A 14,036-nucleotide genomic window follows, 5' to 3' on the forward strand; every position below is an offset into this window, starting at 1 on the left:
ATGATGACTCTGCACCAAACAGAGCTCGCACTCCTCCTCTCCAAGCTTCACAAAGCTGATGTTCCTTCCCTTTACCGCCTTGCGATAGGTTTCGTAACCGCAGCTGGCATCTTTGTTCTTCTCCTTGTAGTCATTATGCATGAACCGAATATTGACGTCACTAGGGAGGTAGAGGCGATGTGGGGCATGCTCTCGTCTGTAGTGCCTGATTTGGGGATGTAAGGACTCAATGTGTTGCAGGATTGGATTCATGTTCAATTTGCTCGCTGAAGCTTTCTTTCCCCTCTGATCCTTTGGTGGAATCAGTTTGGTTGTGATTGACTTGCCCATCATTGTGACAATCAACCTGTCATTTTTGAGGTGGTAGCCCAATGTTGTCAGAAAAAACACTTTGCACACCTGTTGTGCAGAAGCGCTCTGGTTTAGAAGATGGTACAGAAAAACGACCTGCCGCGTCGACTGTCAGCACCAACTACAACATTTTTCTTAGATTGCAGTGCCACCATGTGGAAGATCCATGTCCTCTTCTCCTTATAATTAATCTCCCATTAATTTTCCCATATTTCCATTCGCCTTAACCTCTGAAATATTCTGAGTACATTATCTCGTGCATTTGGGACCACATGGCTTACCCATTGGTGGAATCTTGGATTTCTTATTTGATAGGTGTTCTGGAGTTGTGTCCACAGGCTCAGCTGCTACTTGTGCTGGAACATCCAACTCTGAAGGTGGATGATAATCCTCATCATCATCATCATTGACAATTTATTTATCTTCTGATAGTCTGATGTCTAATGAGTCAGAGACCACCCACTGGTTCTCTATTTCTTCAAATAGTGTTGAAACTGTGACTTCAGTTCACTTTGTTGAAATGTGGCCCTCAAAATCAACTGAAATAAATATAGCAAATAATCAGGGACATGCATCCTAATGATTCTAATCTGTCATGGATGATAATAATTAATAGTGACATTTTCTGGTGTGAAAAACATATGATCATAATCCTTTTCAGTTATTCTATAATATAGGATATAATCAATGTTGATTTTATCTTGTGCAAACATTATCTTAATAATTTTCACTGTCAAAACTCAGTTCATCTATTAATTTCATACCTGCTCCCAAAAAGGCTCTTACATTTTCATTTTTATTTACAAATACAAAAATATTGCATGGATGGACATTGACAGGAATAAAACCTAGTATTGACATGGTTGTACTGTCTAATACACCCTCACATGGCAATTTTGATCCGCATTGATACTAATCATCTTGGCCACAGGGATTGGTGGAAGTCATGCAAAACAGTTTTTCCGCATTCATGTAAAGATGGCACTGAAGCAGACACTTTGAACATACGTTTGGCATGTCAAAGCTTGTTGTACTAATTACATATGCCACCAACAAAGGTGATGGATACAATTTGTGATTTTAACTTCCCTGACCAGGACAGTCACGCAATACTGGAATATAAAAGAAAACCAGAAACCCTAAACATGTGAGAGGATATATTATTAATGAGCTAGCAATGCTGTGTGTGCGCTCATCCGGAAAAAGAGTGTGCGTGGCTTTTGACAATTCAGTATGGGGTGCACGTCCAACTGACCGTCAGCTGGCTAAAGATCGTGTGTGTGGTGTAACGTTACAGATTCAAATAACCCATTGAATGTCAGAATACAACTAAAAAGGATAATATTAAATCCAGGTATAATAGATTGAAGCTAGTATAAACTGTTGATCGTCTCTTATGGGAACATGTAGCACAAGTCTATTGCTTCATGCTAATGCTAGGTAGGTTTTGAAGTTTTTAGGGGCGCGTCAGTTTTAGCTTGGTGGCTGTCACTGGCTAGAAATCGTGTGTATGGTGTACTGATTCAAAGAAACCAGCAGATGAAATTTCAGAATATAATTGATTATATGGCTAGTAGATTGATGTTAGTATCAATTGCAGATCTCTTATGAGAGCAGAGAGCATTGTTAGTCTATGCTAGCTAGCTAATCTATTTTGATGTCAGATGTACTTAGCCAGCTAGTTCCTACCAGTGTATGGATGTCGGCGTTTCAGAGCAAGTTCTACCATCATTTCCCCCCGGGAATGCTGTGCCATGGTGTTGTATCCCTAGATTAGCAATGTATATGTGTGTGTAGCTGTCAGTCAGTGTCATCCAGGTTCGATTGCATCACTATCAGAATAGAATGATATGATACAAAGGTAAAACGCAGTAACTGCAGCCAAGGGCAGGTTGAAACCAAAATAAAAGGCAGTAAGTTCAGTTACTGCCATTTACCTTGGTTTCACAGTAACTTTTTGCAGTTACTGCTAATACGACCCCCATTTTCTCCAAAACTCAATACAATAGAGGCAGAATACTTGTCCACTGACTCGCCAAACATGACCCTGTGTGAACCAAGGTCCTTTACGCCACCAATTAATCCACACATAAAACAGTCAACCGAATCATTTCTTGTCATCTCTCCTCCTTCCATGCCTTTTCTTCTCTTGATTCTATATTGCGATTGGCAACTTTCATAAATTAGGTGCCTTACTGCCACTGACCTCTTTGGTTTTTCAGTCACCCATGTGGGTATAACCAATGAGGAGATGGCATGTTGGTACCTGCTTCTATAAACCAATGAGGAGATGGGAGAGGCAGGACTTGCAGTGCGATCTGCATCAGCAATAGAACTGTCTTTTATTTTAGCCCTTTGCTATGCAGATGCTCGTTGGCAGCCCAAGCAGTGTGGGTGCAATAATTGAATAATATAGACGTAGTCGTGGTAATGCTTTAAATCCATCACTGCAAATGACTGACAATTTCGACATCGAATACACGTGGATCACATTTTAGGGTTGAGGTATGATTCTGTGGAAGTCTTGGCAACAGAGTGCACGTGTTGCAGCAAGCCCAGGCACAACTGGAGGTGTGCTTTATGGAGCGGGCACACCATAAATAAGCCTGTAGACTATATCAGTAGGTTAAGGCTACAATATCCTTTCATAGTGTTTATATCAGTACAACAACATAGGTCTATCAGATAGCGGACGTTTACTTGAGGGCATCGGCATACCTTTTCTGGAGACACAGGATAATCAAGTTTCAGTTATGACATCACTTGTTTACAATATTAGTCAATACACCTACTATGTCAAAAAGTGCGGGCAAAGAAGAAGAAAATGTAAGTAGGCCTAGGATAATGCTTTGTTCGTTCTTCATATTAATGTCGCTTCACATTTGTATAATTCTAAAGATGGACGATGAAAGACTATGAGATGAATATGTAGCCTACAGAATCAGTCATCATGTAGGCCTATGGCTAGTTGACTAGTTTAAGAATAGTTTAACAATGTAAATGGATCAAACTAATTTGTTTTAGAGATAAGCTTGATTCAACAACGTGGAATTATTGCAAACCAAGTGACAGGGATGGGGTCTACTATCAAACTCCTTACCAAAACCCCACGTCTAAAACGTTTTGTCATGATTGTCTCTGTCTTTGTAGGGGTTACAGGAAGCCCCAGAAAGGACATTCCCTGTATTCTTCAGAGGAAAGCTGGGGGAGAAGGTTAGTGTGATAGTATGACATTCCAAATGATCTGAGATCCTCAATTTCTTTCAAATTAAATGTTACCTAATTATATATTTTTAATTACTTCCTTCCATTTCCAGTCCTAATTCCAAAACCATTCCCACTGTAGTATCCATTGCCCTGACATTTGTTAAAACACAATCCACAGCTCCATCAGGAGACCCCAGGGTTTGACCTGTTGGACCCCAACATGAGAGTCATAGATGTTAGTTATAACTGCCTCCACGACAAACACCTGAAGAGTTTTTTCCGCCATCCGGAAAGGAAGAAGCGGCTGGTGAAGCAAGGCCTCATCACCTCAAATGAGAAGGCAAGGCAGACCTCCCTTTTCTTTCCAAAATCTAAAAGTGACACTAAAATGGAACTGAGAAAATTGGACAGGTGTAAGCAGTATGATGGCTCGGTGAAATGTTTGCCATTTTTTTGCCAAATCCAAATCTACATATGGTCATTGTTAGTGCAGGTTGTAAAATATAATGTGTTCTTAATGTCTTACCTGGTTAAATAAAGGCAAAATCAATCAATATTGGGGTTTCGGTTAGAGGTAGATTTGGGATTGGGTGTTTGTACACATGAACTTCCTCTAAAAATGGCTCTTTTGTGGCTCCTCCCTTTCAGGTGCTGTGTACGTGTAAAGAGTACAATCGCTACAGTAGCTACATCAAGTCAGTTCAGTTGCTGTGGGAGAAGCAGTGCTGTGCCCAGCAGGTTAGAGTGGTCTGCTTTCTAGATGTACAATTATAAAAACACAAATGCTATATTGTAAGACACCTTTCCATGCGTTTTATTTCAACTGTGTATGTAACTTGCTGTCGCTCATGGATCGGGATAGGGTTTTCTGATCACGTCACAAGACCAGGAAAAACTTGAGGAAGGCAAGGGTGCAAATTAATCTCTCTCTCTCTCAGAAAATGCTTTTGAAGCAGTTCCTAGTCTTGCAGCAGCAAGGGGAGGTTCCGTCCTACATCTCACTGACGGATATTAGAGATTGGCTCATTGCCAAGGGAAGAAACTACTTCAAGAACACGTGAGTGTTTTTAGAATCTTTTACTGAAATTTGTTAAAAAAACATAAGCAAAGGTGTGGAATCACGTTGACCTATCTAGCAATAATTTAAGATATAGATATGGTGGACAGTTTGAGTTGAAGAAAAATTAAGGTAAGTCATGTTTTATGTTCCCTTGTATGTGAAGGTTTCAGAGTGAAATGGAAGAGGGGAAGAACCTTCACTTGGCCGAACTGGCTTGGGATGTGAAACGACGCCTCAGGCTTAAGGAGCTGGAAAGAGAAGTGTGCAGGGAGCTGCGCCTGGAGCGCCGAATCCGCTGGTCGGTGATTGGACAGGTAAGGATGGAACAGCGGCACTCCTAGGGCTGATATCAACTCACAGTTGCTTAAGCAGCAGTAGGACCTCAGTGTTTCTGTTGGTATCTTCATCCATTTGCCTCTCTTTCTCACCCGTCTCTCTTAGCCTGGTAGCCAGATGGGAGATTGGAGACCCCTCGGCATGGAGACACACACACCTCTGGGAATGGACTCTCCCTTCAGACACTCCACCTCCTCGATGGATACTCTTTCCAGTCACATCTCGACTGAGAACCTCGAGGTTGCTAGGCTACATACTGCCAGACCACATATTGCCAGACCACAAACTACCAGACCACTTTCTGCCAGACCACCAACTGAAAGACCTCGCAGTGACTCTGATCACTCTGGAACCTTGTCTTCTGTGATAACCTGCGAGCCACATTCAGCTAGCCCGTCAGTGGTAGGTCATTTTGGTCATGAATATGTTCCCAGCTTTCACTCTTTGGGGGCTGTAGACATATTACTGCTTCCCTGTCTCCCATCTACTGGGAAATCCATATCCAAGTACTGTGGCAAGAAAAAGTATGTGAACCCTTTGGAATTACCTGGACTTCTGCGTAAATTGGTCATAAAATGTTATCTGATCTTCATCTAAGTCACAACAATAGACAAACAATGATACTTTTTCATGTCTTTATTGAACACACGGTGTAATCATTCACAGTGCAGGGTCGAAAAAGTACACTCAGCAAAAAAAGAAACTTCCCTTTTTCAGGACCCTGTCTTTCAAAGATAATTCATATAAATCCAAATAACTTCACAGATCTTCATTTTAAAGGGTATAAACACTGTTTCCCATTAATGAACATGCATCTGTGGAACGGTCGTTAAGACACTAACAGCTTACGGATGATAGGCAATTAAGGTCACAGTTATGAAAACTTAGGAAACTAAAGAGGCCTTTATACTAACCTTTCTACTAACACCAAAAGAAAGATGCCCAGGGTTTCTGCTCATCTGCATGAACGTGCCTTCGGCATGCTGCAAGGAAGCATGAGGACCGCAGATGTGGCCAGGGCAATAAATTGCAATGTCCATACTTTGAGACGCCTAAGACAGCGCTACAGGGAGACAGGACGGACAGCTGATTGTCCTCACAGTGGCAGACCTTGTGTAACAACACCTGCACAGGATTGGTACATCCGAACATCACACCTGCGGGACAGGTACAGGATGGCAACAACAGTTGCCCGAGTTACACCAGGAATGCACAATCCCTCCATCAGTGCTCAGTTTGTCCGCAATAGGCTGAGAGAGGCTGGACTGAGGGCTTGTAGGCCTGTTGTAAGGAAACCGGCAACAAAATCGCCAATGGGCACAAACCCACCATCGCTGGACCAGACAGGACTGTCAAAAAGTACTCCTCACTGACGAGTCATGGTTTTCTTTCACCAGGGGTGATGGTCGGATTTGCGTTTATCGTTGAAGGAATGAGCGTTACACCGAGGCCTGTACTCTGGAGCGGTATCGAGGTGGAGGGTTCGTCATGGTCTTGGGCGATGTGTCACAGCATCATCGGACTGAGCTTGTTGTCATTGCAGGCGGTCTCAACACTGTGCGTTACAGGGAAGACAACCTCCTCCCTCATGTGGTATCCTTCCTGCAGGCTCAACCTGACATGACCCTTCAGCATGACAATGCCACAAGCCATACTGCTTGTTCTGTGCATGATTTCCTGCAAGACAGGAATGTCCGTGTTCTGCCATGGCCAGCGAAGAGCCCGTATCTCAATCCCATTGAGCACGTCTGGGACCTGTTGGATCGGAGGGTGAGGGCTAGGGCCGGCGCCTCCCCCCTCAGAAATGTCTGGGAACTTGCAGGTGCCTTGGTGGAAGAGTGGGTTAACATCTCACATCAAGAACTGGAAAATACTTTTGATTTTGAACCCCCTTTTTGTTCAGGGACACATTATTCCATTTCTGTTAGCCACATGTTCAGTTGATCCTGTTTGGGATAGGGGGCAGTATTTTCACATTCGGATGAAAAGTGTGCCTAGAGTAAACTGCCTGCTACTCAGGCCCAGAGGCTAATACATGCATAGTATTTGTAGATTTGGATAGAAAACACTCTGACGTTTCTAAAACTGTTTGAATGATGTCTGTGAGTATAACATAACTCATATGGCAGGCGAAAACCTTAGAATAATCCAACCAGGAAGTGGGGAAGCTGAGGTTTGTAGTTTTTCAACTCATTGCCTTTCTACTATTCAGTGTAAATGGGGTCATATTGCACTTACTAAGGCTTCCACTAGATGTCAACAGTCTTTAGAACCATGTTTCAGGCTTCTACTATGAAGGGGGAGCGACTAAGAGCTGTTTGACTAAGTGTTCTGGCAGAAGGCCATGAGCTAAGTCATGCACGCGGCCGTGACAGCGAGCTGCGTTCCTTTTCATTTCTGAAGACAAAGGAATTGTCCGGTTGAAACATTATTGAAGATTTATGATAAAAACATCCTAAAGATTGATTCTATACATCGTTTGACATGATTCTACGAACTGTAATAGAACTGTTTTGACTTTTCGTCTGGACTTTCATCTGGACTTGACCGCGCCTTGTGAATTTCGATTGGTGAAATAAACTCACTAACAAAAAGGAGGTATTTGGACTTAAAGATGAACTTTATCGAACAAAACAAACAATTATTGTGGAACTGGGATTCCTGGGAGTGCATTCTGATGAAGATCATCAAAGGTAAGTGAATATTTATAACGCTATTTCTGACTTTTACTGTCTCCACAACATGGGTATCTGTATGGCTTGTTTTTGTTTCTGAGCGCTGTACTCAGATTATTGCATGGTGTGCTTCTTCCGTAAAGCTTTTTTGAAATCTGACACAGCGGTTGCATTAAGGAGAAGTATATATTTAATTCTGTGCATAACACTTGTATCTTTTATCAAAGATTATGATGAGTATTTCTGTAAATTGAGGTGGCTCTCTGCAAATTCGCCGAATATTTTTGAGGCACAACATTATTGAACATAACGCGCCAATGTAAACTGAGATGGATATAAATATGAACTGGATATTGGATATAAATATGAACTTTATCGAACAAAACATACATGTATTGTGTAACATGAAGTCCTATGAGTGCCATCTGATGAAGATCATCAAAGGTTAGTGATGAATTTGATCTCTATTTCTGCTTTTTGTGACTCCTCTCTTTGGCTGGAAAATGGCTGTATGTTTTTCTGTGACTTGGCGCTGACCTAACATACATTAAGGGAACATTTCGACAATCACCGTATAGTTAGTGAGAAAGTCCCTATTGGAACTGTACGGTCCCTTACTAGACGTCCGAAAACATTTTAGAAATTCGGGGACGGCGTCGGGCCGAGCGGTAGGGCCAGACCTACCGGGAAGTCATCAAATGAACTTTGTCGGACATTCGGTTTTCGTTTAATAAAATAAACAAATTTTAGCCCATTTTTGCGCAATGCCGAAATATCCCACAAGAGGGCATAAGCAATCATATTGCTATTGGACAAAACATCACGAATCACGACGTGCCATATCTCGGAAACCGAAAATATTTCGAAGCCGAAACTTGGTGAGCGTAGGTTTGGCATTATGGGAAGATGGCCCCGAACAAGATGGCGTCTAGGCCTCAACGGTTTTTGAGTTATGGCCATATTTCTGGGATTAAAGGTCCAAAATGAAAATAGAGAAAAGATTTTTTCACTTCACGTCAAAGTCAAGGAGCCTCCGGTGTCAATAAAAAAAATCGGCCATTTATCTATCGTCATTTACGAGAAATCGTACGTTGACCAGATCGTGATGTTCAGATATAGGTGTTTTTTTTTTTCAACGGTTACAGATCCAGTTGCAGGGTGTTCATACGAGTATTTTTAAAATGTGCTGCGGAGCTCTGCGACATTTCTGTGATTTTCTATGATTTTCTGAAATAACACACACTCACTAAACCCTCCGTAAATAACTCAGTTCTTAACGTAAAGACTTAAAACTCAGGATTCTGTAAAGGCATACCCCAATGAGGATATGAGTTTATTTATAGCTTCCTGTGCCAACCGGAAGTGCCATAATTGGTGTCTCAGGGGCTGTTTGGAAGGGTTAAAAAAATCAGATCTGTCCAAAACTTCATATGTGTGATTAGACAACCCCCATGAACTGTAAATCAGTCATTTTTCCCAACAGATGTCAAAGAAAAGCTCTCACACACACACACACAGCAAGGATGGAGTGACAAAGCGTGGTGTTTAAAGACACAGAGAGCAGGCAATGGCATAAACATAATCCCAAGGCAGGGCCGAGTCCAACGAGGTGCCCCGCTTGACCGTAGCTCACTCGGTCTGAGCGCAGCGACCATGAGAAAAATAGGCCCACAATGAAGCCTGCACCACAATGTCATTTGATTTTGGGTGACAGCGGCGGAACCGTTAGGTTTAGAAGGACAATTCAAACACAGGACTGTTCCTAAGGTCCTCCCGATCTGTGCAAGCCTAACCTTGACTGTGTGGCATTAACCTTTCACAGTTAAAAGAAGGTGTTTACAAAAAAACAGTGTGCATTGACTTCTCTCCCCATAGGAATACATTGCCTGCTCCCCTAAATACAACCTGGGGTCTTTATGGGTTATGAATGCTGTATGAACCTGTCTTCTATGACATTCCATCAGACCACTATGAGGTCTACCTGTGTCGATTCTAAGCTTCCTGGAGCAACCGGAAGTGGTTAAATTGACCCAAAAGGTATTTGGATGTACATCACCTCGAAAGGTGCCGAGGCCTCTGCATTATTCAACCCTGTGTAGATCAGTCAATTCTCAACTTAAAGACTTAAAACTCAGGATTCCCTAGGTTTCTATGTCAGTCAAGACATGTGTGTATTTATAGCTTCCTGTGCCAACCGGAAGTGCCATAATTGGTGACTCAGGGGCTGTTTGGAAGGGTTAAAAAAATCAGATCTGTCCAAAACTTCATCTGTGTGATTAGACAACCCCCATGAACTGTAAATCAGTCATTTTTCCCAACAGATGTCAAAGAAAAGCTCTCACACACACACACAGCAAGGATGGAGTGACAAAGCGTGGTGTTTAAAGACACAGAGAGCAGGCAATGGCATAAACATAATCCCAAGGCCGTGCCGAGTCCAACGAGGTGCCCCTCTTGACCGTAGCTCGCTCGGTCTGAGCGCAGCGACCATGAGAAAAATAGGCCCACAATGATGCCTGCACCACAATGTCATTGGATTTTGGGTGACAGCGGCGGAACCGTTAGGTTTAGAAGGACAATTCAAACACAGGACTGTTCCTAAGGTCCTCCCGATCTGTGCAAGCCTAACCTTGACTGTGTGGCATTAACCTTTCACAGTTAAAAGAAGGTGTTTACAAAAAAACAGTGTGCATTGACTTCTCTCCCCATAGGAATACATTGCCTGCTCCCCTAAATACAACCTGGGGTCTTTATGGGTTATGAATGCTGTATGAACCTGTCTTCTATGACATTCCATCAGACCACTATGAGGTCTACCTGTGTCGATTCTAAGCTTCCTGGAGCAACCGGAAGTGGTTAGATTGACCCAAAAGGTATTTGGATGTACATCACCTCGAAAGGTGCCGAGGCCTCTGCATTATTCAACCCTGTGTAGATCAGTCAATTCTCAACTTAAAGACTTAAAACTCAGGATTCCCTAGGTTTCTATGTCAGTCAAGACATGTGTGTATTTATAGCTTCCTGTGCCAACCGGAAGTGCCATAATTGGTGACTCAGGGGCTGTTTGGAAGGGTTAAAAAAATCAGATCTGTCCAAAACTTCATATGTGTGATTAGACAACCCCCATGAACTGTAAATCAGTCATTTTTCCCATAAAAATTCAAAGGAAAAATAAATCACACAGATACACAACTTGGATGGAGGGACGTATTGGGGTGTGTAGAGACTGACAGTGCCTCCAATAGTTAGCTTTGTTCGAGCTAAAAAAGAACCGTCAGACCTAGAGTTCCGAAACTTTAGAATCCTGTTCTAGACCTCAGGTAGATAGTGCGTGGTGAGTTACGGCGCTCTAGAATGTTCTCGGACCGAGAAACAGCGTCGAACATTTGCAATGACTTCAATTCATTTTGACCATTACGAAAATGGCGACATTTAGAAATGTCCCAGAGACACAAGACTAGGTGCATTGTGACCGTCTCGGCCCATAGAGACAGAACCCAACATCTCGGTCCGATAGCTCATTCAAGGACCCCGTAGCAAGGCATGGAAAAAAGTGGATTTTCAGCACCAATTAGGCTTTTACTCGGACACCAAATGACCTATCGAGCCGAAACTCGGGATTCGGGGTCGCCTCACATAGGACTACACATAATGTCCGAACTGGCCCCGCAGCTAAAAAGTAACTATGTGTTTTATGGTTTTTTAATGTTTTGTACCGAAGGCCTTGTGAATTTTGGGCCAGCTCTGAAGTATGTTATACTTGGCTCCTAAATGAGTTGGGAAAAGTGGGTTTGGTGTCAGTTTGTATCAGTTTGGTGTCAGAATGATATCAAATTGACTGATGGACGGTGACTTGCAGGTGACTCTTGTCCATTAGCAATATGTTTAAGCGGTGAGGTACCATCACCAAAAGCGACATTCTGAAATCAACCCAAACGAGCGATGGAGAGGTACCAGTATCACTGCCCAGACATCCCTATGTCATCGGGCCAGTCAATTTGGCATTCCTGCATGATTTTTATGGCATGACAAATTGGTAATGGTGACTGCCCAGTTAACCATATGGCAAATGCACAGTGACTTTGAAAGAGTGAGAAAAATCACCAAATGGACATTCTGGAATCAACCCTAACGAGTGATGGAGAGGTACCAGAATCACTGCCAAGCCATCCCGAGTTCATCGGGCCAGTCAATTTGGCATTCCTGCACAAATTTTCAGTGACTTTGCAAAAGTAAGGAACATTTGCAATATGTTTTAACAGTGAGGTACCATCACCAAAAGCGACATTCTGAAATCAACCCAAACGAGCGATGGAGAGGTACCAGTATCACTGCCCAGCCATCCTGAGGTCATCGGGCCAGTCAATTTGGCATTCCTGCATGATTTTTATAGCATGACAAATTGGTGATGGTGACTGCCCAGTTAACCATATGGCAAATGCACAGTGACTTTGAAAGAGTGAGAAAAATCACCAAATGGACATTCTGGAATCAACCCTAACGAGCGATGGAGAGGTACCATAATCACTGCCCAGACATCCCGAGGTCATCGGGCCAGTCAATTTGGCATTCCTGCACAAATTTTCAGTGACTTTGCAAAAGTAAGGAACATTTGCAATATGTTTTAACAGTGAGGTACCATCACCAAAAGCGACATTCTGAAATCAACCCAAACGAGCGATGGAGAGGTACCAGTATCACTGCCCAGCCATCCCGAGGTCATCGGGCCAGTCAATTTGGCATTCCTGCAAAATTTTTTAGTGACTTTGCAAAAGTAAGGAACATTTGCAATATGTTTTAACAGTGAGGTACCATCACCAAAAGCGACATTCTGAAATCAACCCAAACGAGCGATGGAGAGGTACCAGAATAACTGCCCAGCCATCCCTATGTCATCGGGCCAGTCAATTTGGCATTCCTACATGATTTTTATGGCATGACAAATTGGTGATGGTGACTGCCCAGTTAACCATATGGCAAATGCACAGTGACTTTGCAAAAGTGAGAAAACATGACCAAATGGACATTCTGAAATCAACACAAACAATGGCATCACCATAGTGTCCAGAGTATGCCGAGTCCAACGAGGTGCCCCGCTTGACCGTAGCTCGCTCGGTCTGAGCGCGGCGACCATGAGAAAAATAGGCCCAATATGAAGCCTTCACCAGTACGTCATTTGATTTTGGGTGACAGCGGCGGAACCGTTAGGTTTAGAAAGACAATTCAACCACAGGACTGTTCCTAAGGTCCTCCTGATCTGTCCAAGCCTATCCTTGACCGTGTGACATTAACCCTTCACAGTCAAAAGAAGGTGTTTACATAAAAACAGTGTTCATTGACTTCTCTCCCCATAGGAATATATTGGCTGCTCCACTAAATACAACCTGGAGTCTATATGGGTTATGAATGTTGTATGAACCTGTCTTTGGTACCAGTCCATCAGACCACTATAAGGTCTACCTGTGTCGATTCTAAGCTTCCTGGACCAACCGGAAGTGGTTCAAATCGCCCTAAAAGTGTATACCCATACACTGCCTGCAATTTGATGGACATAGTGCATTGAACCCTGTGTAAATCAGTCAGTTTTAATGGTAAAGACTTAAAACTCAGGATTCTCTAATGGAATAGCCCAATGAGGATGTATGTTGAGTTACAGCTTCCTGTGCCAACCGGAAGTGCCATAATTGGTGTCTCATGGGCTGTTTGGAGGGGTTAAAAATATCAGATCTTTCCAAAACTTCATATATATGATTAGGCAACCCCCATGAACTGTAAATCAGTCATTTTTCCCATAAAAATTCAAAGGAAAACTAAATCACACAGATACACAACATGGATGGAGGGACGTATCATTGGGGTGCGTAGAGACTGACAGTGCCTCCAATAGTTAGCTTTGAATGATATCAAATTGACTGATGGACAGTGACTTGCAGGTGACTCTTGTCCATTAGCAATATGTTTAAGCGGTGAGGTACCATCACCAAAAGCGACATTCTGAAATCAACCCAAAAGAGCCATGGAGAGGTACCAGTATCACTGCCCAGCCATCCCGAGGTCATCGGGCCAGTCAATTTGGCATTCCTGCGTGATTTTTATAGCATGACAAATTGGTAATGGTGACTGCCCAGTTAACCATATGGCAAATGCACAGTGACTTTGAAAGAGTGAGAAAAATCACCAAATGGACATTCTGGAATCAACCCTAACGAGCGATGGAGAGGTACCAGTATCACTGCCCAGCCATCCCGAGGTCATCGGGCCAGTCAATTTGGCATTCCTGCAAAAATTTTCAGTGACTTTGCAAAAGTAAGGAACATTTGCAATATGTTTTAACAGTGAGGTACCATCACCAAAAGCGACATTCTGAAATCAACCCAAACGAGCCATGGAGAGGTACCAGTATCACT

General features: G+C 42.9%; 1 protein-coding gene across 2 annotated transcripts in view; it reads left to right on the forward strand.

Annotated features, from left to right (window-relative positions):
- LOC135509538 (fibrous sheath-interacting protein 2-like) overlaps positions 1-7,315 on the forward strand; it is a 9,569-nt gene extending 2,254 nt beyond the window's left edge. Inside the window, exons 1-7 of one of the 2 annotated variants that reach the window (XM_064930275.1) lie at positions 3,093-3,177; positions 3,502-3,564; positions 3,737-3,898; positions 4,207-4,296; positions 4,497-4,615; positions 4,782-4,932; positions 5,060-7,315. In XM_064930275.1, coding sequence (XP_064786347.1) covers positions 3,145-3,177; positions 3,502-3,564; positions 3,737-3,898; positions 4,207-4,296; positions 4,497-4,615; positions 4,782-4,932; positions 5,060-5,551 — 1,110 coding nt within the window. In that variant the 5' untranslated portion in view covers positions 3,093-3,144 and the 3' untranslated portion in view covers positions 5,552-7,315. Of the gene's footprint in view, positions 1-3,092; positions 3,178-3,501; positions 3,565-3,736; positions 3,899-4,206; positions 4,297-4,496; positions 4,616-4,781; positions 4,933-5,059 lie in introns of those variants that run through there. The other variant, XM_064930276.1, reaches the window with a different exon arrangement.
- The last annotated feature ends 6,721 nt before the right edge of the window (positions 7,316-14,036 follow it).

The sequence above is a fragment of the Oncorhynchus masou genome, chromosome 22 (genome assembly GCF_036934945.1).
Source record: "Oncorhynchus masou masou isolate Uvic2021 chromosome 22, UVic_Omas_1.1, whole genome shotgun sequence".
Taxonomy (NCBI): Eukaryota; Metazoa; Chordata; class Actinopteri; order Salmoniformes; family Salmonidae; genus Oncorhynchus; species Oncorhynchus masou.